Consider the following 25,416-nt stretch of genomic DNA (forward strand, 5'->3'; position numbering starts at 1 on the left):
ATACAAACCAACCCATGGGGTCATTGAGTGGAAAAGAAATCATCATGCAAACCATCAGCAAGCAAAGGTCAGAGGTCGTTAGAGGCTCAGAAAAGGGGTTTCCCACATTGTCCCTGCAGCAGAGTCACAGTTTCCAATGATCACTTTTGTGACTATGCAACTGGGCTCATATTACTAGCTGCAACATCACAAAAATGACACCGGCAACCGCTAATTAGCTGGCAAAATAAGAATTTGTCCATTTTTAAAGTGAGCAGGGTTAGTAGATGTCATTGCACACAGCAAGAAGTGATAGCATAATATATATATTTTAAGCAAAGCCCTCACATGTGATGCTAATTATCTTTTAGCTTAGCAGTTTCTCTTTAAAGTGTAAATGTGCTCCCTCTGGGCTCGGAGAAATATTTAATTACACATATCAGTGCATGACTAACAAGCTAGTTCAGAGCTAGAATGGTTGGTCTATTGTTCAAGATGAAATTAGGATTCTAGTAACATTCAACTGACCAGTGTTTTCAGAAGCAGCCTCACCTCTTCCAACTCTGTAATTTGTGTGCTTATTAGAAAAAAAATAACCTTGGCATCTCATGTTTAAGTGGGGTACATTCTTAGAAAATGAACATTTAGGTCAATATTCAGCCTAATCTGGGAAATCCAGAATTATCTGAAACACAATTCACTAAATAAAGAAATAGAAACTTGATTTCCAAATGAAATTTGCAAAGCTATGAGTTCTTGAATTTTTATTGCTTTTGGTTATGGTTGTTTTTGATAAGAAAGTCAAAATGAAAGCAACTTCTTAATACTGTATCTCCATAGACTCTGGGGCAAGGGAATTTTGGGAATCTAACTTTTCTTGATAATGACATATTAAAAATAGAGGGTTGGTTATGTATATGCTCAATTTTATATATGTATATGAATGTATAGACATACACACATATGCATATATGTATACACATATACTGAATGTACATTAAGACATTGATATTAAGATGAATAGCCATCTTTATTGAAATACAGCAATATATCCATCAAGTATGCTTTTTGAGTACTCCATCCCAAAAAACTTACTCTAAGTAAGATTTTAAATAGCATGTCTTGGTAATATTTCTTCCTATAAAATACTGAATTTATATCAAGAAAAGCCATAAATGGTCAAGAAATTAAAAAAGGAAAAGTAACCACTGGTCATGTATTATAATAGAATTTCCTATAGAATTTTTTTATCATGCATTCAGTATTCTTGATCTATAATACATAATTTGTATCTATGAGTAAAGTAACAGTAGCAGAGTTGGCTTTGAATGTGTACTATATGTACAATACCAAATTTGAATCTCTTTTTGATCTTATTCACATGCTATTTGGTCCAAGGTAGTATGTCACATTTTTTTTTCCTTAAATAGAACAATCAGCAAAATCAAGTACATCATACTTATAATACAAATTTAGAATTTACAGATTCAGGAAAATCAAATTTAAGACTAAAAGTCTATTTTTACTAAAATACCTGATCTTTCATACTTTTTTCTGACTCATGTTTGTATATGTAGACATACAATGAATGCAATTCATTCTTCATTCTTCAATTCCTTATTTTCTATTTTTATTTGTAATCTTAAATATTCCTTTAAAGTGTGCAGATAAATTTGTTTGAAATGGAGGCAAGACTCTAGATACTTCATTCAGGGTTCTATTGAAACTACCCACAATTTTCAGGTTACCTATTCCTATCCAGTTATCATTAAATAGTAGCCAACATGAAGCAAAAGCTATGGATGATGTGCCAAATATGCTTTGCAATCAACATTGCAGTTGGAGATTTTGTTTTCCTTGTTAATCTCTGCATTTTTAGCACAAAGTGAGTCTAGTCAGACAATTCAGTTAATAAATATTCAAAAGAGACTCCCTCTTTCACTGGGTAATTATCAAAGCCCTGAGGATGGGCAAAAGGCTGAGTAATTTTTCCAAACTGTCATTTTCAAGCTAGTCTTGTTGTTATTTTTTTAAAAATAGACACTAGTTCATGTTGACTAGACTTATTTGGAATTTGCATCTTTTCCCACTGAGGAATGAGTAGCTTAGAACCTGAACATGATCTTGTATTCTTAATTCATTTATAATTTTCATAGCAATCTCTAAGTAGCTTGGTAACATATATGAACTAAAAAAAAAAATGGGCCTTACATTATCAGAAATGAGAGACATAGATAAGAGTTGAGTACCCAGTAACACTTAGAATTGATGACCACACATTAACTGAAGAATCTTGCATAAAGTAATTATTGCAAATATTATTCCTTTTAATCAATAATCAGACTATAGATGTCTTAATGTGTTATTATGTACTTTGTTGTACCTGCGGAAATCCAGAAGTGATCTTGTAGAAGAAGGAACTCCTTGGTCATACCAACTAAGGAAATGGAACTGGGTTACGGTCCGGGTTTCATTGGTTTGAAGATTTTTCAAATAAAAGCTTCTCACAAGGAAATCCTCACACCAGATATGTTCAGACACCAGATTTACCTAGATGGAAATTATAATTTAGAGAAGAAAACAGAGAGGGTGAAAGGCATCATAAACCTAAAGTACAATTCTGTAATACTTGATGGTAGTTTTGAAGGTTTTAGGAGGAGGGTAGATATGTTAAGTATGAATTTTGTAACCTTTCATAGAACAGAGGAAATCAGTGGCATGATACTGTCCTCTTCCCTGACCAATTAGAACAGTGATACATATGATTAAAGAATCATGTAAAAAAAAATCAATTGGGGCAAAAAAAAAACATGGTTACACTTCAAAATTATGTCTGAATATTGCCCTTACAGTTTCTATTATAGAAGTCTTGAAGAAATATCACAAAATAGTTAAAATAGTTGGCCAACAAAAATAACCTGAACGGATATGGCCAAAGTGTCTTATGTAAAGTTAAGTTTCCTCTTAAATAAACCATAAAAATAAGAATTTCCATATGAAAACCCATAAGTGCAATTTTAAAGTAGTTGCATAAATGAGTATTATATAGATACATAGAATATTAGAGCTGGAAATTAACTAGGAGATCACCTAATCCAATCCCCTTCATTTATAGAAGAGGAAACCCAGTTCCAGACAATGGATCAGTATTCCTCAAATTTAAGACGATAATTCTGACACGATAAATAATTGTTTAACCTCTTAAGTTCAACCTTAAAAGTATGCCCTCTGGTGTGCATAGTTCTAAATGACTCACCACTGTGAAACTTGGTTATTTTGGCCAATTTTAATAGAAAACTGTAGCTGAGGAATTAGTCTTTTCCTTTTTTTAAATGCTTAAGCTTAAATGTGCATAAGAAACTTAAAAAAGGATATCTGGCTATAGTTTCTCTCCAAATAAAAAAAAGTCAAATAATACATATGCAAAACTCTAAATAGCACTGTGTTAAGACTACTTTACCAAGCTGGAGAAATCAATAAATCATTAGAATAATAGCAGGGCTACCCTTTTAAATGAGACTATTTTAAAGCTATACTCCATGGGGCCTGTTTAAAAGAACTACCCTGTAGAGGTAAATATGTTTACTACTTTTTTTTCTGTTCAGTATTTGTATTTGTCAAAATTTAGCATTGAAAAAGACATATTATGAAAGACTTCAGTTACAGAGCTTTATACAATACAGCTATTTTAAATGCTTAATCTCTATTTATATAGTGAAAATTCCCAGAAAATGCTTATCATTTATATCCTGATGACAGCAAGAAGTGAAGTTCCCAAACCAAGGAAATTTTTATTCCTCTTCTTCATAAAACTGGTTTGTCCCCTTCCAGTTGCTTTTTTTCCAAGAGGAACTCAAGGGATCTCAGTATTCTCCTTGAAACCCTGTGGAAGAGGGCGGCTTGCATCCTTCCCAAATGCAAGTTTATGGTGGGTCCCAGCTTAGGTCAAAGTAGATTAAGTAATATTTGGCTGAGGATGAAATCAATCCACACATTTACTGTCAACTTTACAACCAGATCTATTTTACTTAAGTACCTCATAGATGTGGTAAAGGTTGGACCCTTCATCTGGCCAATAGTGGTAGCACTGCTTGACTCCATTTTCCGTGAGGGGTGTCAGCATGACAATAACTACACAGCCGTTCTCCCAGACCATCTGCAGACAAAGAAAGACACCGTGGCCACACTGTGACTGCCTAATTACCGCGTGACACGTATAATTACTGCACTCAGAGACACAATCAAAATTTATTCCATTCACAGGAAATTTATTTCATTTTCATTAGACACTTTTACTCTGCAGCTGCTTTCAAATCTCTGAATAAAATGGGACCATATTTTGCATGCTTCCATGAGATATTAAAAAAAATTTCCAATGAATTCATTCCATGCTTAAAAAAAAAAAAAATCTCTGTTCTATGTTCAGCTGTTTGGCTTTCCAACTTTTGATATGGAAAGGAAACTTTCTATAATGCTGCATAAAATATACAGCACTGTAGATGATGTAGCATGTTGTAGAGGAGCTGCTCCTTTCTCAATAAAAAACAAACAAACATTTGACACGCCTAGTTTGGGGTTGTTGAGATTTTCTAAGTCTTGAAAGCAGTTGGCTTGGATTCTAGATAATCTGAGGTTAGGTCCTAAACTGTTTGTTTGAAAAGAAAAGTGAACTCAGAAAACAGCATCAAAAAATTGTATCTCCTCATGGCCATACCCCAATATAACATTCTGCAGTCCAAACTAAAGCAAGTTCATAAGAAAGGAAACTGATTCTTAATGAATGAATCTAACAATTTAGGATAGCCACCTATGGGGAAAAATAAGTACCAAAGAAATGTCTATAAAATTATTGTATAGAAAAACCAAAACGAGCAAAAACGGCCCTATAGTAATGAGCACCAAATACAGCTTACAACTGTGTGAACACCCGCCTAGGAATTAATACTTAACAACAGCATAATCACTAAAGACCATTATTATTATGGGTATACTGACTTTATATTTGCTGACTTTTATTAGCATATTAAATTACAGAATGAAAAGGAACCTGCCCTTTTTTTAAACAAAGGGTTACATTAACTTCAAAGAAATATTTATAAGCAACTACATTTAGATGTAAATTTAGTAAAAACCAAAAGGGCTCCTATTTCTTTTAAATGCACAGAGATGATAATCCAATTAGGCTCTTCCTCCCCTCTCCCTCTTTTTCTTTTAAAGCTACAAAATATTTCTCAAATACAAATGCTTTCTCTTCATTGCTATTAAGCCCTCCCCTTTAAATTATATTTTATAAATCAGGCACATGCATAATATTTTTCTCCTTTAATATTGATTTATACTCCCATGTGATATAAATAGTCGATATCCTTAAGGCACTTGATTGTGTATCATTTAGATTGGAATTTAATGTAAGCCAGTGAAGTATTTAAGGAAAAAGTCCACAAATAAATGTGAATTATACTCAGTCCCATTTCCTTCTTGCAAATCCAACAATAAGATAAGAATTCAAAACATGTGTCTTATTTTGAGCTATCCAGGCTTTAAAACTAGTTCCACTAAATCGGTACTTTCATCACATAACAATTTAATGTGCCTTCAGAAGGTATAGAAGCTCATTGAAGCCATTACGAAAATGAGGAGAAACACAGATTTTATGAGTGTAATAAAAATACAATGATCTAGACCATAAACTAATCATCTAGCACTCTGCTTGTGCCACCCAAGTGTAACATTATAAAGCCCACTCATTTAAAGAGGAATCCTTGCAGTTGGGCAACATCTTTCATTGGTTCAAACACATAGCATTTCATTACTGAGGGCCTGCCTGGCTCTCTAAAGATTTGGTTAAGATTAAATCCAAATGAAACTTAATTTAAACAAACAATTTCAAAGGCACTCTTGGGTATAATATATCTTTTTAGGTCACTGTGCATAAAAGCAGAAAGAGAATTTTACTAAATCAAACAAACAGGAAGCCCATTTGGGTATCAATATTTCTATTCAGTTCATGGTAAGGATTAGCCTCTTCATTTCTTACTATTTGAAACATTTTTTATCAACAGAAACTAGAACCTATTCCAGGACTGAAAGTTAGAGCATTTCTCTCTTTCTCTCTCCCCCCTGCCCTTCTCCCCCTCCCTCTCTCTCTCTCTCTCTCTTTCTCTGTGTGTGTATATATATATATATATATATATATATATATATATATATGTATATTTAGCTATTCTAGGATATAATTTAGCTGGACAAGTTTCAGGAAACATACTACAAAGAGCTTTCTAAATTGGAATTTGGGAGAATGGAAGGTGCCAATTCTCAAAAATGTTTAATTCAGTTAATACATGCTATCCTAGGAGTTTTTTCTAACTGCATTCTACCTCTCTGTCCCTTACTCCCATGCAGCCTTGCTCTCTTTCTTCAGACATAAGGGTTAATGAAAGAGCAATGACTTACAAATATAAATTATTATTGCAAAAATTTCCTCTGAGATAGGAGATGATAACTTGTTTTTTCTTTTAGGAACCATGATTCTACTTAAACATTCAATTCAATAAACAATTATTAAGCACTTAAGACGTACAAGACATTGTGTTTGCCACTTCCCATCATACTATACCTGATTAGTGAGAGTTCACCATTTTTATCCTGGTCCCAGACCCACCATGCTGCATTCTAGCCATCTTTTTCCATGTCTACTAGGTAAATACTCATTCCTCTTCAATTTTTATCTCTTGTTCAGTAATCAAGTCAATACTACCATTTTGGGGAGAATCTGTTGATTCATTACCTGTGATTCTATTTACCATCCCTGTGATTTCCAACACCAAAACACCGCTTCCATATCTTATGTCTCTTTTATTATAAGTTCTTTGAGGGCAAAAATTGTCTTCCTCTTGTATTTGTAGCCCTACCACTTAATACAGTGCCTGGTACATTATAAGTCCTTAATAAATTCATTCATCCATTTCATGGTACATAGAAAGAAGAGAAATAGCAACATTCCTGTCTTTCAGGACTATTGTGTTGTAAGAAATAAAGAACAGGCTGATTTCAGAAAAGCCTAGAAAGACTTAATGAACTGATGCTGAGTCAAGTAAGCAGAAACAGGAGAACAGTGTAAACAGTAATAAAAACACTGTGCGATGATCAACTATGATAGACTTACCCCTTCTCAGCAACATAATGATTCAAGACAATTCCAAAAGACTCATGATGAAAATGTAACCCACATTCAGAGAAAGAATTATGGAGTCTGAATGCAGATTGAAGCATACTGTTTTCACTTTTTTTTTTCTTTCTTGTGATTTTTCCCTTTTATTCTGATTCTTCTTTCACAACATGATTAATATAGAACTATATTTTCTTTTAGCTTTTTATTTTCAAAATACATGTATAGATAGTTTTCAACAAGTAATCCAATATATATATTAAACATGCGCAATTCTTCTATACATATTTCGAAAAATATACTGCACAAGAAAACTCAGATCAAAAAAGGAATAAAAAATGAGAAAGACAACAAAAAGCAGGCAAACAACAACAGAAAAGGTGAAAATATTATGTTGTGATCCATGCTCAGTCTCCATGGTCCTCTCTCTGGGTGCAGATTGTTCTCTTTATCACAAAACCAATGGAACTGGTCTAAATCACCTCATCATTGAAAAGATTCAAGTCCATCAGAACCGATCATCATAAAATCTTATTAATGTGTATGATCTTCTCTTGGTTCTACTCATTTCACTTAGCATCAGTTCATGCAAGTTTCTCCAGGCCTTTCTGAAACCATCCTGTTAATCATTTCTTAAAGAACAATAATATTCTATAACATTCATATAGCATAACTTATTCAGCTATTCTCCAGCTGATGGGTATCCACTGAGTTTCCAGTTCCTTGCCAGTACAAAAAGGGCTGCTACAAACATGGAAATATGTTTAATATGATTGTACATGTACAATCTATATCAGATTATCATCTTGGAGAAGGGAAAGGTATAGGAGAGGGAGAAAAAATTTGGAATTCAATCTCATTAAAGTGAATATTGAAAACTACCTGTATGTGTGATTGGAAAAAAATACTATTAAGTCTTTTATTTGGTCAAAAACAAAACAATGCTCCTTCTTTTCCCTCCCCTTCAGGCCTTTCACCACACCAAAGTAAAATCTTTGAAAATAGGGCTTAAGGTTTTCTGGATTTGGTATTAGAACTTTGCATAAGAAAAATACAAGACTGGCTCTTTTTAGTATGGGGATAATGTGATTTACAGACTTCTGTAATATTTAAATTTATTTACTCCACACTTATTATGTGCCTTCTGTGAGCAGACACTGAGTATATAATGATTTCTCTCAACTGAAGAAACTGTTATTGCCACTCTCCAACCAAAGGTGTATGTTCTATAAATCCGAAATAGAGATTGTTATAAACATAAAAAAGTCATGTTTCTGCATTCATTTATTATAGGAAGAGAGAAAAATATCATATCAGGGAGAGGAAGCAGTTAGATTTAACATTAGATGTTGGCTATATCTACAGAGCACCAACACAACCAGTTAGAAAAGAAAATCAGCCAGTTGGTCATTTAGTCTAAATGATGACAAATAAATAGTTTAGCCTATTATTTCACCAAACTGACTGGTAACTTCTCTGCTCTTTCTCACTTCTATCTCTTCTCTTTATCCATCACTTTTCTGATCCCTCAAATCAAAAGAAAATTACAGGGGAGGAAAAATTTCTTCAGTTTCAAAATACACCTCATAGGTTTAGAATAAACCTTTAGAATAGACTTCTTAAAGGTGATGACATTGCCAAAAACAAAAACTCCAAATGTCCTTAGCAAATATGTAGTGAAAACATTAAAGCTTTTGAAATTACAGCAAGACCTCATTCACTGAATAGAAGATGTCTGAATTCATGGGAAAAGTAAATCATTGAATATCATAAAAATACACTTTGGATATGTTTTAGTATATATAGACATGCCAGTAATTCAAAGTAAATGGTAACAATGAATTTCCAAGTCAAGGTCCCATGGGGCCTGATTCAATCAGTCCTTTAGTTGTTTGCAAGAAAATGGATGCTGTTAAAGTATTTGAAAACAGATTGTTCTCTAGAGTAAGTTAAGCATTTCCTCTCTCTCCCTTACCATGATCTTGTTCACATTTGCTTCGTAGACCGTGCAGAGGCCAATTTTAGTCCAGCCCTGTTAGAATGACCTTAAATTCCAAATTAGTGAGGTTTCACTGTATTGGGCACCTTATTTGTTGGCTGCACATGACTGACATAGTACCAGATAGATGTGACAGATCTGGGCATTCTGATTTGCTGCCACCTATCTATATAGCCTTTTGAGGGCAGAGGTCTTAAAACCTTGATCCTGCCTTACCAGGAGCAATTTCTCAGCAAGCTTAGCAATTACATCTCCTGAATGTTTGATTATGCTATAGTCACAGTCACCCTAAACAATCAACACTCTGGTAATGACACTCAAGGTCATGTGGAGGCCAATTTAGTCTCAAGTTGTTATATTTCTGTTTTTTAGGAATATGTTTTATTAAAATTTATTTACATTATTCCTCCCTATAGAATAGAAGGTCCTTGAGGACAGGAGTTGTATTCTTTTTGTCTTGGCATCTAAGTCCCTGCCAACAAAATACATGAATTGTTGAATTCATTAAGCAGTTTTAACTATATTTTAGAAAAAAATAAATATGATCCTGTTCAAATATTCAGATATATCCATCTAGTGTTTTAATCTCAAAGATTAGACCTACCATGGCAAGAAATTCATTTTAGAACTCTGCATTGATTGTCAATAAGGATAGAGAGAGACAAAGGAAAATCCCCTTTTTTATATACAATGTCCAGCCCAGGTATGAAGCCAAAAAACGAATTTCTAATAAATAGCAGTAACTACATCTGGAATATTTTCCCTTTAGCAACAACATAAGAATTGCTCAAGGAGATGGGAAGGGGGAAATTTTAAATGTAACATACTTGCATTTATTGAAAACTATATTAAGCTTCTTTTTCAAGTACAAAAGACTCAATATGTTTTAGTGTGCCTACTGTGAGTTTTAGGGATTTTCATGGCAAGCACAAATACTTTTAAGCTAGATTTTTTTTTTTAAATGAACAGTTGTACAATTACTATTGATGTATTTATTCTCAATAACTTGACATGTACATTAAGTTACTTGGGCTCCCGGGAGCATTGTTATTTATGAACTACTCTCTCCTCAGCCTGTTTTCATGTATCAAATTAATATGCATATTTTACACCTTAGATATAAGTGGCACTTTTAGGCTGCCATGCTCTTCAAGATGAGTACCCATTAAGAATGCATCAAGCCCTATTCTATGCCAAAAGAAGAAAAAAGGACTGTGAATCAAAACCATACTTGAAAGCTGAAAATTCAGTAGGGTTTTAGCTATGACACAAAAGAAGAATAAGTAGAAGATATTCAGGTATTTTGTCTTATTTTCACTGTAGATTAATTTCAAAATTTTAAGATGGGCTAGGTAAAAGCACAGGAGACTAAAGTCCTTTTAAATGTATTTTCTTTAAAAATGGTCACTGCTGCCAAAACCTGAGTTAGAATTCTGCTATATACCATCCTGGGCAAATGGTTTAGTTTCTTGGGGCATTAATTTCTTTAACTGTGAAAATGGGATAATTATAACACCTTTGTTATAATACTTCTCAGATCTTAACAAGCTTTATAAACATGGATTATTACAATTTCATTACTGCTACTACCACTACCCAGTTGTGGTCTAGAGAAAAGCAGGACTTGGAATTAAACATCCATTGACTCTAGTTTTCTATACTCCTATTTTAAGTGAGAAAAAGAGGTAGTGAGAAAACAACTCTTCTGATAGTTCCTTTGTCAGGAAAACGGTGAAGTCAGCAGTTGTCTTTGTGACCCCCACCTTTTGTTCTGACACCATTTTCCTACTTACTAATGCTTCTTCTCTCCAAGGGCTCTCAAGCTGAATCACTATCCTGTTAGAATTGGAGGAAAGTTATTGAATAAACTCACATTAAAGTGTTTGTTGTTCCATTGTTTTTCAGTCATCTTCAATTCTTCATAACTCTTTTTGGTATTTTTTTGGCAAGGATATTAGAATAGTTTGCCATTTCTTTCTCCAGCTCATTTTACATATGAAAAAAATTAAGGCAAACATAGTTAAATTACTTGCCTATGGTTACACAACTAGTGAGTATTTGAGGCTGGATTTGATCTTGGGAAGATGAGTCTTCCTGATTCAAAAACCAGCATTCTATCTGCTCCAACCCACCTAACTGCCTTACACTTACTTGAGTTAAAAAATCTTTTTTAAACTATAGGTTGAAGGATAAATTACTTCAAAATTCAAATGAAAAAGGCATAACTCATATGCCAAAGGAAGTCTAAGATGGAAAAAAAAGTTCTCTATAGTTGCCAAAATATTCACAGTAGCATTTTTGGATATAGTAAAGGATCTGAACCAAAGTATTAGGGAATGGCTAGGCAAACATGGTATGTTATTGTAAAGGAATATTACTTTGCATTAAAAAATCATGAATATAAAAAACTGTGAAAAACACAGGAAAACTTTGATGATCTGACAGTGCAGTTAAGTAGAACAAGGAAAATGATGCATAAAATGATTACAACATAGTAAGAAACAACATAGTAAGAACCCTGAAATTGTTATTGTGTAATGATGTCCAAGCTTAGAACAAGAAAAGAACTGTGAAAATACATCTCCTTTACTTCCACAGCAGAGATTGGGAAAATGATTATGGAACATTGCTAATAACATCAGATACAGTTGATCACCAGCTAATTTTGCTGACATCTTTCGCTTCTTTCTTTGCATTTTAAATCTTTGTTATGAGAGATGGCTCTCTAGAGAGGGGAGGAAGAGGAATTAATTCAGAAGTGAATGTAATATAAAAATAAGAGGCATCAATAAAAATAAAACTTAAAAAATAAAAAAACGGGTTTTAAGTGAACTGCAAACTCACTGAGTTGACAGTATGATAAGGCACCTCCAAAAGGCAAATGCAGTATTAGGTAGTATTATCAGAAAGAAGTATAATATCCAGAAGTAGGGAAGTTAAAGACATCTCAGGAGGGATACAGAGTTCACCTGGAGAAGATCTGTTGAGAGAATAGAGGGAGTTTAAATTTTGCTATAGGAACATTACTTGACAGAACTTGGGATGTTTACTATGAAGAAGAGAAGACTTTTGAATATATGAAGAGTTTTCACGCTAAATAGACTAGATTGATTGTATTTGGCTCCTAATAGAAGGAGCAGAATGAATAGGTGGAATTTATGGAGAGGCAGATTCTGTTTGTCATGACAAACGTTCTAACAATTAGAGTTAAATAGAAATGGAATGGGATATCCCTAAAAGTGAATTTTCCACCTGAAGATCTTCATGAAAAGTCTAGTTTTTTTATTTTTTTTTTGGGGGGGGATGTCATAGTGGGAGCTCATGTTCCATCTAAGAGTGGGACTAAATCATTGCTGAGTTCCCTTCCAACTCTAGCTGTCCATGAGCTCGTTGTACCTAGAATAAAGCCTTGTGCAAAGTATGTTCTCAATCAACTGAATTGAAGAAAGAGTACTGGCAGAGCAAACAATGTCATCACCCTCAATTTCTTTAAGTTCTCTAAGACATTGTGTCAGAAGAGTCTTTCCTACCAACATTGTAACTAAGGCTGTGTCTCATTGCCAGAAAGATGAAATTTTAGTTTACTTATAACTGCTGCTCAGTGAGATTTTCAGAGAGGTGGGGGAATAATGTGAGGGCAGATATATGAGATCCTAAATCTGTATTTCTTAGCTGAATCAGAGATCATTAATGCCTCCTGATCTTAAAAAATGAAAATGAAGAATTTGAAATATCTGTTGTCTATAATAGTCATTTAAAAATTAATCATGTGCTGCCTCATGGTATATCATGTATTATACTTTGTTGATTATTATTTAATTAATCACTTTTTTAGTCATTGATTTTTATCTTGTCTTCCCAATTAGATTGCAAATCCCAATTAGATAAGATTATGGAAAGGGGAATCTGGCTTATACTTTTTCACATTTCCCACACTTCTAAATACTATGCCTTATTTAATATTAGTATATGCTTAATAAATGTTTAAATAGTTAAATTAAGACTACTACTTCTAAACAATTCAGGATGCATTGGCCAGAATATTTTAAAACAAATGGATGGTAGATCTGGACTTTATTATAGGTTAAAGTAGATAAATTAATATTAATAATAAATATTAATTAAGCAATAATTGAATCTTAATGCTGATTCATGTGACCTAGGGGTGCCTCATTTTGGGCCTTTTGTCTTTCTTTATAAGAAATCCAGCTAAGAGAGGTAATAACAACTTTTAATAATTGAATTTGTTTGGAAAGGCAGCATATTTTACTGAACAGATTGGACGAGACTGGAAAATTGGAAGGCAAGAGTCCTAATCTTGATAGCCCTCCCTCTTTTGTATTATCTACTAAGAATCTCTCCTAAGGAATGGAGAATTAGGGTAATTATATAACTTCACAATGCAGACTTATATTCATGTGTATATAGTTACTACTCTCTTATTTTTAGGCAGCATATGGAAAAAATCTTACTTGCAAAGCAGTTGGCTTTGGTTTCCATGTAACACAGTAGCTGACAAATAGATGCTTTAATAAATGCTTGCTTGATTTGATGAAGTTTAAAAAGATTCCTATAGATCAAAAGGAAATTCAAATAATAATAATAAGCATTTATATAGCACTTGAAAGTTTGCAGAGAACTTTACAAATATCATCACACTTAATCCTCATAACTATGGGAAGTAGTTGCTGTTATTGTTCCCTTTTCCTAAGGAAAAATTCTTCAACCTTCATATTTTCTGTTTTTTTCCCGTCCACTTATCCACCTATTCAATTCAAACACATCGAGCTTTTCCTTTGTCTAAGACATTGTGTCAGAAGAGTCTTTCCTACCAAAACTGGAACAAAGGCTGTGTCTCATTTGGAGAACCAGAGGAGTCAATAATTTTTGACTTACCTTAATGACAATTTCACCCTTGAAAAGGCAGAGACACCAACAGAGGTAAATTCCATTCTGGATTAGGGTCTCCCTAACAAAGAAGAACTGGTTGGCGAGGAAGAAATGAAGGTAACTGGGGGATGAAAGTGTCTACTCCATTTTGCCATTTGTAAGAGGAGAGATTTGAAATCTAAGTTTAATCTGACAGGAACCCTCAATTTCAGGAGAGGAGATTTCAAAGGGTTTAGAGAAAAGATAGCTAGGCCCCTATGGATTTAAACTCTGCAGGGGGAAGGTAGACTAGAAGGACAGGGATTCTCTCAGGGATGAAATTCTGAAGACACAAAAATAAATAATTCTGAGAAGGAAAAAGGTGAATTGTCTAAAAAGACCAATGTGAATGCAAGTCAAGAAACATGAATTTTAAAAAGCCAAATGCAGAAGATGGAAACATGGGAGGTAATAGATGAATACAAAAGCACAGCACAGACCTGTGAGGATAATGTCAGGAGTGTGAAAGTATACAATGAGCTGAGGAAGGTAAGAAAAGCTCAAGGAAAGGAAGGAAAGTGCAGGGAAAATAAAAGTATCTGAGACTTATAAAATTTGTTGCTATATTGGAACAAAGATCAGAGAAGGGAGAAGAAAAGCATTAATGGTGGGAGGCTATGCTTATCTCTTACTTTTCAGTTGTTTTCCAAGAATGCTCTTTAGATGGAAAAGAACAGGAAAAAAATGGATGTGAGGGAGTTTATAATCAATATTAATAGAGCAATATTAGCAAAGTATTGAACTACCCTTAATAAACTCAAATCATTTGGCCCAAATCAGGAACATCTGAAGTTACAAAAATGACTGGTATGGACAATTGGGAGCATGGGGGGAAGGGGAAAGGTATTAGTGCCAGTGCTGTTTGCAGAGAAATCTTGTAGAGAAAGAAGGTTTTACCTAGTTGAAGAAGGGTGAATATTCTGATTTTTTTTAAAGGTAAATAAATGGAGTCTGTAAAGTATAAGTCAATGAATTTGCAATTGATTCCTGACACGTTAGTGGATAACCATCCCTTTGTTAATACATTCTATCTGGAAAAAAACCATAGTGACTAGAAAGAACCAGCATGATTTACTCGAAAATAAGTCATTTCACTGATGATGAAGCATTTGCTTACCTACCTTCTGAATGAGAGGTGATATGTAGAATGAGACACAGATTTTTGGACATATATGAAATTTATTTTACTTTATAGCATTTATTTGTTACAAAGACTGAGAAAAGTAAAAGACTGATAGTTTTTAAAAATTTAATTAAAAACAGCTCACTCCTGATAAGCCAATTTTTTCTGGGAGAATTTTGTCAAATGGGTCCATAAAGGAAATGTTCTAAGTATAGCTTATATAGGCCTTAGCAAAGTATTTTTCATAAGTCTCTCCTATCACACTTGTGGAAAAGATGGAGGCATGTAGAGAGTAGTACAATTAAGTGGATTCAGAACTAGATAAACTCAAAAGAAAAGACTTGAATTGTCTTCAGTGGAGTTCCTCAGGGAGCTTTGTTTGGGCCCATGGCATTTAATATTTTTACCAATAGCCTGGTTAAAGGCTTGGATTGCAAATTTATAAAAATTGAAGTTGATGCAAAGCTGGGAATGATAGTTAACAGATTGATGACAGTATGGGATTTAACAAGCTAAAAGATCAAATTTAATGTGATAAATCTATAATGTCTACTTGGGTTAAAAATAAGCTTTACAAATATAAAATCAGAGAGCCATTAATAGAAACTAGATTTTTGAAGAAATATCTGGAAATGTTAATGGACTGCAAATTCAATGTGAGTCACCAGAGGATGGGACAGCTAAGAAAGCTAATCAGATTTCAAGGCTTCATTAAGAGAAGCACAGTGTCCAGGACTAGGGAGGTGACAGGACTATTATACTCTATCTCCTTCAGACCACATTTGAAATGTCATGGTTCTACACAGCTTATTTAAACAAGGACACAGATAAGCTGGAGGGTATTCAAAGGAAAGGTACAAGAATGGTAAAAATCCTTCCAAATACTCTGTATTTTAAGAATCAGAGAATTTTAAAGCTGGAATGTTTGGAATCCAAACTTTTAACCTACACAATTATATTCTTTACAATATGGCTAATAAACCTCTGCTTGAGTATTTCTAGTGACAGGGTTTACTATTTTCAAGGATATGTTTTTCTTTTTTGTTGGACCTTTTCTTTTTCCTTTGAATCAAAATCTATTGTCAATGTTTTTTACCTACTGATTGTCTCCAGTTTACTGGATTTAGAATCAGTTCATCATATATAAAGTCACATTTGGTTTTGACCTCTGATTTTTCCAGATGACATTCCTTCACATATTTGAAGACAACCATTACATTTCACCTTAGCTTTGTCTTCTGTAAGACCAACATTCTATATTCTTTTAAATGTTAAAGGTTCCTAGACTTTCTCACCATCATGCTTCTCCTCCTCTGGACATTCTTTGATCTGCCCTGTCCTTCTTGAAATGTATTCACAATTGGACATAATTAAACTGGCACAGAGTACAGTCAGTATGACATCCCATGCTCTATGACATCTCATGATTTTATACTCCAATTAATGTACCTCAACATTGTATCAAATATCAAATTAAGCTCCCAATAAAAGCTTGTGGGGAACTAAAGCCTCACATTTTTAAAAAATGAACTGCTTCTATTATTTACTGGTATAAGTGATTTTTGGAACCCAAAGCAGGACAGCATCCTTGTTAAATGCAGTAAGGCAGTCTAGGTGCATTACTGAATGGTTGATAAGACTTCACAGGAAATATGAAACTCATGTGCACTTAACTTTAGGTAAGAGCATTCTTAAAAGATGGTATGTAAAACAAATTTTTATCAATCAACTTATTTTTTAAACTGTTATGTGTGCTCACAAAAAGAATTATTTCAGGGTAAGGAATCACTTTATGAAGTTATTAACCCTGAATTTATTTATTTTCATATAGTTTTATTTCAATTCAGCAGTTATTATAGATTCTACAATATATTCTACAGGAACAACCAGGAATACAACAGAAGCAAAAGACCTTGCTCAAGAAATTTATTCTGGAACAGCAAGGTGGTACAATGGATAGAGCACCAGCCCTGAAGTCAAGAAGATCTGAGTTCAAATTTGACCTCAGATACTTAACACTTCCTAGATGTGTGACCCTGGGCAAGTCACTTAACCCCAATTATCTCAGCAAAAAAAAAAAAAAAAAAAAAAAAGGAAATTATTTTGTGGATACCAACTAGCAATTATGTTGTTCTTTAAGGTTTATAAAGCACTTTCCTCACTAAAACCTGGTTAGGTAAAGTTAGATGTTATTTTTTTTTAAATGGAAAGAGGCTTAGAGACACAAAGTTATTTTCTCATGGTCATCTAGTAATTAAGGATGAGAGCCTCTATTTGAACTCTGGGATTCTGGCTTTAAGATTAGATCTGTTTCTACTACAAATAATACCAGAACTCCCTGTACTAGAATAAATCTAAATGCATCACTTAAATACAGTTCACACACAAGTCACAACATCACTTTCATGATGTCATTGGTCCACTTTGAGAGTGGACCAACACTAAAAAAAAAACAAAAAACAAAAAAAAAACCTCATAAAGATGGGAGAAACCTTTGATCTCTCTTCTAGATTTTTTTCTTTGTTATTTCCCTTTTCCATCTATAATAACACCATTTTTTCCCCCAGGCTGGGATCTAAGAGCCACTTTTGTCTCATCTATATCCATTAGTCAGTCATCTTATTTTATTGTTATTATTTCAATCATCTGACTCTTTATGATCCCACTTGGAATTTTCTTGGCAAAGATATAAGAGTGGTTTTCCATTTCCTTCTCCAGCTCATTTTACAGATAAGGAAACTGAGGCAATTAAGGTGAAGTGATTTCTCATACTGCTAGTGTCTGAGGTCCAATTTGAATTCAAGTCTTCCTGATTCCAGGGGCCAGTGCATTCCCTGTTATTACCTAGGTGCCCTCATCATTTCATAGCTGCTTTGTGCCAGACCCTTGAGGTAAAAAGAAAGGCAAAAGTCTCTGTTCTCAAGAAACTCACGTTCTAATGAGGGAGACAATGTACAAAAACCATGTTTAACCAAGATATATACAAGATAAATTGGGGTTACTCTTAGAGGAGAAGCACTAAAATTAAGGTGGACTAGGAAAGCTTTCTTGTTAAGAAACTAACCTGTCAATAAATTCTGTTGAATTCCTCTTTTGAAATGTCTTTATATATATTTTCTTTATATTTACACTGATCCAGGACCTCATTACCTCTTACAATAGCCTCCTAGTTGATCTCCCTGCCTCTCCTTATCATCCACCTTGGACACTCCTACTTTTCTGGATCTGTCCCACTTTTGAATCTAAATTCCCTTAGCACTTCTATAGAACAACAAGAATAACTATAAGACTCAGAAGCATCAAGGATTGATATAAATTGGTCAGGAGATTTTTATCCCAATAATCATGCTTAAGACAAGAAAACTGCATCAGAAATCATTTTTAACATGTATAATATTTTTGTTTCAGCTTCTTAGGTATCAAAAGAATAAGGATTGTAGGCGATCTCAAGGATAATGTCTGCTGGATATGAGTAGGTCAAAGCATATTCTCAAGGACAATTTACAGCCAGTTACAAAAGGCATCATTGAGAGCATGTGATCAGCAAAAGAGATGGGTCAGTCAAATAGTAAGGGCCAAACAATCCAAGAATTGTGCTGGGATCTAGCAACTATTTAGAGATTTATAGGAAAAATCTATTGGATAAATAACAAAAAAATGGTTTATGGAAGGACATGGGATGAATTATAGAATCTCAACATTAAAAATTATTTCATAGGTCATTCAGTCCAATTGACTGAACCAGAGGAGATCGTTGCATTCACACAAGTAATGAAACTCAAGGACTTTAACAATGGCATTTATATAGCACTTAGATTTTCAGTGAGCTTTGCAAACATTATGTCATTTAATCATACATCCTTGGGAGGCAGGCTATTATTCTCCCCATTTTCCAGATGAGGAAACAGAGACAAACAGAAATTAAGTGACTTGTCTAGCACCACACAGCTCGTAAAGGCTGAAGCTATATTTGAACTCAAGATTTCCTGATTCCATGTCCAACACTATCCATAGTTCCACCTATCTGCCTAAAAGGATAAGGAATCTTGGAGCCCTAGCAGGATACTTTTCAATTGTCCCAGGGCTTATTTTAAAAACAACTTCCACCTTTGAACTTTGTAATTTATATGCTTATTAAAAGAATTACTTAAGTCTTCTGAATTGTACAGGGCTGAGGTTTGAGGGAAAGATTATATTCTTTAATGACTTAATTGAAATTATTAAAGAAACCCATAATTTTATGTTTTCAAAGTGCATTGATACTATAGTTTGGGATCTAGCTATTAAATCGAAATTTATAGTTGGTAAAAGAGTGTATTTTTAAAAATAAATAATTGAAATAGCTACCATTCCACCTAGAAAAGCATGCTCTGTAGTGTTATCCATATCATAGACAATTTCAATATGTAAACGATTAACAATTCTCAGTTAATCAGAAAATGCAATTAAAGTATTGTTACTTTACAAGAATGTGAAGTGGTTAAAAAATTCTGCAAAACATTTCCACAATTAACACACACACACACACACACACACACACACACACACACACACACACCCAGAGTAAGATTTGTGAGCCTCAACCTGAGAGAGAAAAATTATAAAATATTTTTTTGTAAGCCACTGGGAAAGAAAAATGAGATATGCCTTAAAAAGACAAAATACGTTGAGTAAAGCTAACTTTATAACATATGTATGATGGGAAAAGGATGTGGGCCAGCCATGCAGCAGGGATAATGGGCAACTCAAATATTATATTGGTATTTATGAAATATTCAGAGACTCAGAGGGATAAAAATCGCAGGTGATCTTAAGGCTAATGCCTAGTGGATATAAAGCGGGGGGGGGGGGGGGGAGAAGCCTATTAGCAAGGACAACTTATGACAAGATATAAAAGGCCTCCTGTGGAAGATTTAAGGAAGGACACGATCAACAACTGATCAGAATGAGAAGAGGTGAGTTGCATTCTGAACTGGTAGGAGTGCTCATCCCAATGAAATCATGAAACTTTCAAAAATTTTAGTACCTTTTAGAAACCCTATGGGGAGTTTGTCTCCTTCCTTTTTGCAAATTAAAATTAGCAAATTAAGTAAGAATATGTTCATTACAGTAGAAATTCTTTAACATTTCTCATGACATGGAATTGCCCCTTAGGAACAGATTCACCTTATAAGTTGTCATTAAGTCATTTCAGTCATGTCCAACTCTTTTTGACCCCATTTGGGGTTTTCTTGGCAAAGATACTAGAGTGATATTAGCTCATTTTACAGATGAGAAATTGAGGCAAACAGGTTTAAGTGACTTGCCCAGAATCACATAAACTAATATCTGAGGCCAGATTTGAACTTGGGAAGATATGTCGACCTGATTCCAAGCCCATTAGTCTATCCTTGTGCCATCCAGCTACTCTATCCTTCAGGTATAGCTGATAGGTATATAGCACTTTAGGGTTTACAAAACACTTTTTACACATTATTTCATTAGCTTCTCACAAATCTGTGAAGATATCATTATCCCCATTTCAGAAACAAAAAAAACTGAGCTCCAGAGAAGTTGTGGTCAGAGTGTTAGAGGTGAAATTTGAATTGAGTATGCTCATTGACTTCAAATCTAGCCTTTGTTCTACTGAAACAACTTTCCAAATAAAATACCATTTACCAAATTGAACATCTTTTTGTTGTTGTTCAAAGGTGATGCAACCTCACAGTAAGTTCCTTTATGATGCTCCAATAACTTGGATGGTATTTGCAGAAATTCCTTTTATTTCAAATTGTATTAAAGTGAGGTTCTACTTTGCTTAAATTGGCAAAAGAACGGGGATTACTTTCCATATACAAATGCCCTTTATGTTCTTATCATCCAATCATATAAATTCTCTAATTTCCTGGGGCAACATGAACATTAAATATTAAAGGGAACTTTTACATTTTTGAAACACTCAAGTTCAAATACAATCATTTTGAAAACAGGCTAACAAACATCTTTAATTTTAAATGAAATGACCAGTGTAGATTGTCAATCAGATATCTCTGTCCACATAATTGTGGTTGTGTTCCAATGAACTTAATAAAGAGAAAGGAAGCTGTTATTAATGATCAGTTTGATAAATTCCACTTTTAGAAAGAGTTTAATTGAAAAAAAAAAGACCTACCTGCCAAAAGTCAGCCACTGTAGCTGGAAGTGGTCCTTGGGTAGCAATATATGCAGGATTTCTAGGGTCATGATCCATCTGAGAGAAACAAAATTACAATCAAAACGACTTGGACTTTTCCTTAAAAACTAGAAGATAAAAATAGTTAAAAAAAGAATTGGTAAAGAAAACTTAGAGTATATTCTCCAGATTCAGGATATCATTTTAGTGTTAACACTTTAGAAATGGAAAAAACAAACAAAAACCTCTTCAAAATATTTCTTTGCCCCACTTCCCAAGTAAGTAGGAAATTGGTCCTGTTAAGTTTTTAATATTTTACTTACACTTAAAAATAAAATTACGAGATCAACATATGCAAAAAAAGAACCCACTCTCTAGTCCAAATAACTAAGATTTCAAAAAATTCATTTATTTTAAAATTTATACTTGGAAAAAAAAAACACTAAAAACATTTCCCATTCAGATAGAAATGGAGGAAATAATTTTCCAGTTAGAATTCCATTCTGGGACTTTTAGCCCTATCTTATAGGAAAATTGTGTAAAAGCATGCAAATGATATAATAGTCATTCTGCCTATGTTGCCAGTGTAAGTGCCCTCCATCTTTACCACAGACATGGCACTAAAAACACCAGGTCCATTTGTTATCAGGGGTGAGTCTGTGATTGTGAGATAGTAAACTCTTAAAAGAGAGAGAAAACACCATGAAAAAGAAATAAACTTTACAGGGTCCTGGAAATGCCCATTAATAACTGCCATCTTGTTGGTTGTTCTGAAAGCGTTAACTCATTTCACTTGGGTGGTTGTTTTGTTTATTCCCAGAGAGTAGCCCACACTGGCTGAGTCATCATCAGCCGAGAGTACAGGGATACTAAGAGCCCACAGTGAGATAAGCACTTCATAGAAGAGTGGTCCCAGCGTTCAAGTAGCTAATTTCCTATTCTATTTCCACCATGCCAGTTAACAAGAAACTAAAAACAAACAAACAAAAAAAGAATGCAGTTGTGGGCTTTCTGGCTAGTTGATTTGTCCAAATGCATCCTGCTACCCTCAATAGAGGATGTTTGGCTTGAAAGACCTTAATTATAACATTTAATTCAAAGACTGACTGAGTAGAAAAAAAAGAGGGTGAGAAACAAAGCCTTGAGAACCAAATAGGATTACAGTGCTACACTGAAGGTTTTCAGAGCAATAGGGTGTATTTCTTTTCCCTAAAATCCTAAGCCTCAGTCAACTAGTAATGAGGAGGGGGTGAGTAGGAGGATATTGAACTCAATGTTCAAGAAAACTTTCTGGTAGAATTCTCAGATTATTGGTGACCCTGTAGAAGGAGAGTTGAAAGCAAAATTAAATTGGACTGAATCAACCAGTCATTCTATACTGGTGGAAGATACAGTTGTATAGTTGCATTTCTACTTTCCCATGCAAAGACATTTATTTATTTGTTCCTTGTCTAATGCCTTTCTTCTTTGTCTTGAATGCCCAGTCTTGATTTTGGGACCCATTGAAAAGGCATTGTGCCATCTTGGTTTTAGCTTTATGATTAAGGATCATATAACAGATGTGAGATGCTACCATATGCAATGCTAAGCATTAAATTAGGATATTTCAGAACTACTTTAAAATGTTGCTCTAAGTTTAAATTTTAACAAGGGTATGTACAAGACAGATTTCTTCTAGCAGGCATCTCCTGAATTTGTTCAGAGCCTATCAACATTTTCCGTGGTGATGGTTGTCAGTATAAAAGAATGCACCTTATAATTATGTGCACTATGAAAAAGGAAAAGCGCATAAAAGAACAGATGTAAGTTATTCTAACAGAACAACAATGTGATACTTGCTGGGGGAAAAAAAGATACCGAGGAAGGAAAAATGCCTTTGATGCTCCTAATTTTCTGATTCATAATTAAAACTGGACCTAGTGTTGAAATTCACCACAACAAACACAATACAGGTAAATTATGTTACTCTCCTTGAACGTACCAATTAAAATGTTGCAGAAGGAAAAAAAAATCAAGCCCTCAATAGAAATAAGAAATTTTGATTTTTAAAATATGTTCTTATTGGGAAAGGGGGACAGGACAGTGACAGTTTTTTTTTTTTGTTTTTGTTTTTTTTTTTTTACTAAGACCTTGGCCTCTTCACTGTAAAGAGTTGTACAGAAAAATTAAAACTCCACCTCCTTGTCAAATGTTCCTTTGCCAAAAGTAATTGGGAAAGCAAGGCATTTTAAACTGCTGGTCTGTACAAAATATTACATTTTAAACAGTGTTTAACACAACAAGTATGTGATTAAGAGTAGAAGATGGGAATGTTATAGGGAGGATAAATAAGTCAACATTTATGAAAGGTCATAATTTATTTTACAGTGATTTTTAAAAAATATTTTTTAACCAACCACCTGTTTCTGTGGTAAAGACAAAAGCAAAGAAAATCAATGATGATGTAAGTAGTACTGTCAGAGAAGAAATACTTCTAAACACTCAACTATCTAGTAAATCAGGCCCAGACCACTCTTGGTATTTTAGCACTAATCAGCTGCTGTCAAAAAGCTGCTATTTGGAATGTGGCAAACATCATAATGAGCAGAGAGTAGAGAAATGTGTCATCCATTTAACAATAATTCAAAAGACAATTACAATTATTACATTCCAGGCACATTCTGTTGTACAGAAAACAATTATGGGCAGGAACACTTTTTGCTCATAGCAAATATAAGGCAACAGAAATTCCTATCATGCTATTAGTCAGTCTGTAACTGAATAAAAATAAAGCAAATATTTAACGACTTCAAATTAATATGTCTCAATTTCTAGGTGGTTTTTTTTTTTAGAAAGATTCCTATTTGATATAAAGAAAATACATCAATACTAATATGTATATATATATACACACAATACATATATATGTATATGTACTACATATATTTCTAATCAAATATATTATTTATTTCTAATTATTTCTATTTCTAATTAAAATAATTGTTTGAAGATCACAGCATATATGCCTTGCTACCTATCCAATCTAGTAGCGTGGAACAGTGATTCATCAACTGTATTCTTTGAATATTCTCTCATATAAGAATATATTTGAGAAAATTTCATCTATTCTTTTTCTTTCTACTATTTATTTAAAAGAACATTTCCTTGACTTCTATTCTTTATCTGTGTGAATACATATTTGTGTTTATAGGTGAAGCCCCCGTCATATGTATATAGATTCATAGATATAGACATATATGTATGGATAGATGCACACACACATATAGCACTGGACTTGGAGTCAGGAAGACTGCTCTTACACTATTAGCTGTGTGAATCTTACCCTATTGGTCTCAATTTTTTTATTTATAAAATGAGCTAGAGAAGGAAATGGCAAAGTGCTCTAGCATATATGGCAAAAGTACCCCCCAAGGGGTCACAAAAAGTATGACTGAAACAATCCAAAGACATAAAGTTAGAAGGGTCCTTACAGATTACTTAATCCAACCCCTCACTTTTCAGATTATATGGGTGCTGCAGTGCCATAGCTAGAATATGCTCAAGTTAAATCTGCATATAAATGCATAGGTTATAAAACTCCTAGTTATATAAGCAAACACACCAGCTAGGGCTGATACTGAAACCATCAGTGAATTATATGTCAATTTATTAATTAAAAAAAAGAGAGATATCTGTCCTGTACAAGCTCTAGACCCTGCTCTAAGTTTCCACTAGTGAACCAGCCATACAAGGTGAAAAGACTTTGTTTCAGTCAGCTCAAAGTTTACATGCTTTCTCATCACACTAAAAGGTTGGTGCATCTGGGGAAGCAAAGTGGTGTAATTATTAAACATTTTCTTTCATAATGGAAATTTTCAGTAATACTGCCATAACAGACAAGTCAGTATCACAGTGAACCATCCTTAGAGGTGGCTTTGTGATTTCATGCAAAAGAGGATCAAAGATCAGTGCAATCCAAATGTAATTAAAGGGTATAATTTTTTTTTTTTATTAAGACTATTCCTTTCTCTTTGGCTCCACAAGAAAACCATTTGTTTCAGCTGAATCTTTTACTCATGAGAAGGCTC

At 33.8% G+C, this 25,416-nt stretch overlaps 1 protein-coding gene across 1 annotated transcript in view; it reads right to left on the minus strand.

Moving 5' to 3' along the window:
• The window catches only part of PTPRN2 (protein tyrosine phosphatase receptor type N2), a 1,447,381-nt gene that overhangs the window by 42,647 nt on the left and 1,379,318 nt on the right, over window positions 1–25,416 (minus strand). Inside the window, exons 17-19 of the mRNA XM_031937732.1 lie at window positions 21,350–21,427; window positions 4,016–4,135; window positions 2,363–2,529 (exon numbers count right to left, since the gene is read on the minus strand). Coding sequence (XP_031793592.1) covers window positions 2,363–2,529; window positions 4,016–4,135; window positions 21,350–21,427 — 365 coding nt within the window. The remainder of the gene's footprint in view (window positions 1–2,362; window positions 2,530–4,015; window positions 4,136–21,349; window positions 21,428–25,416) is intronic.

Source organism: Sarcophilus harrisii, chromosome 5, assembly GCF_902635505.1.
Source record: "Sarcophilus harrisii chromosome 5, mSarHar1.11, whole genome shotgun sequence".
NCBI classification, from domain to species: Eukaryota; Metazoa; Chordata; class Mammalia; order Dasyuromorphia; family Dasyuridae; genus Sarcophilus; species Sarcophilus harrisii.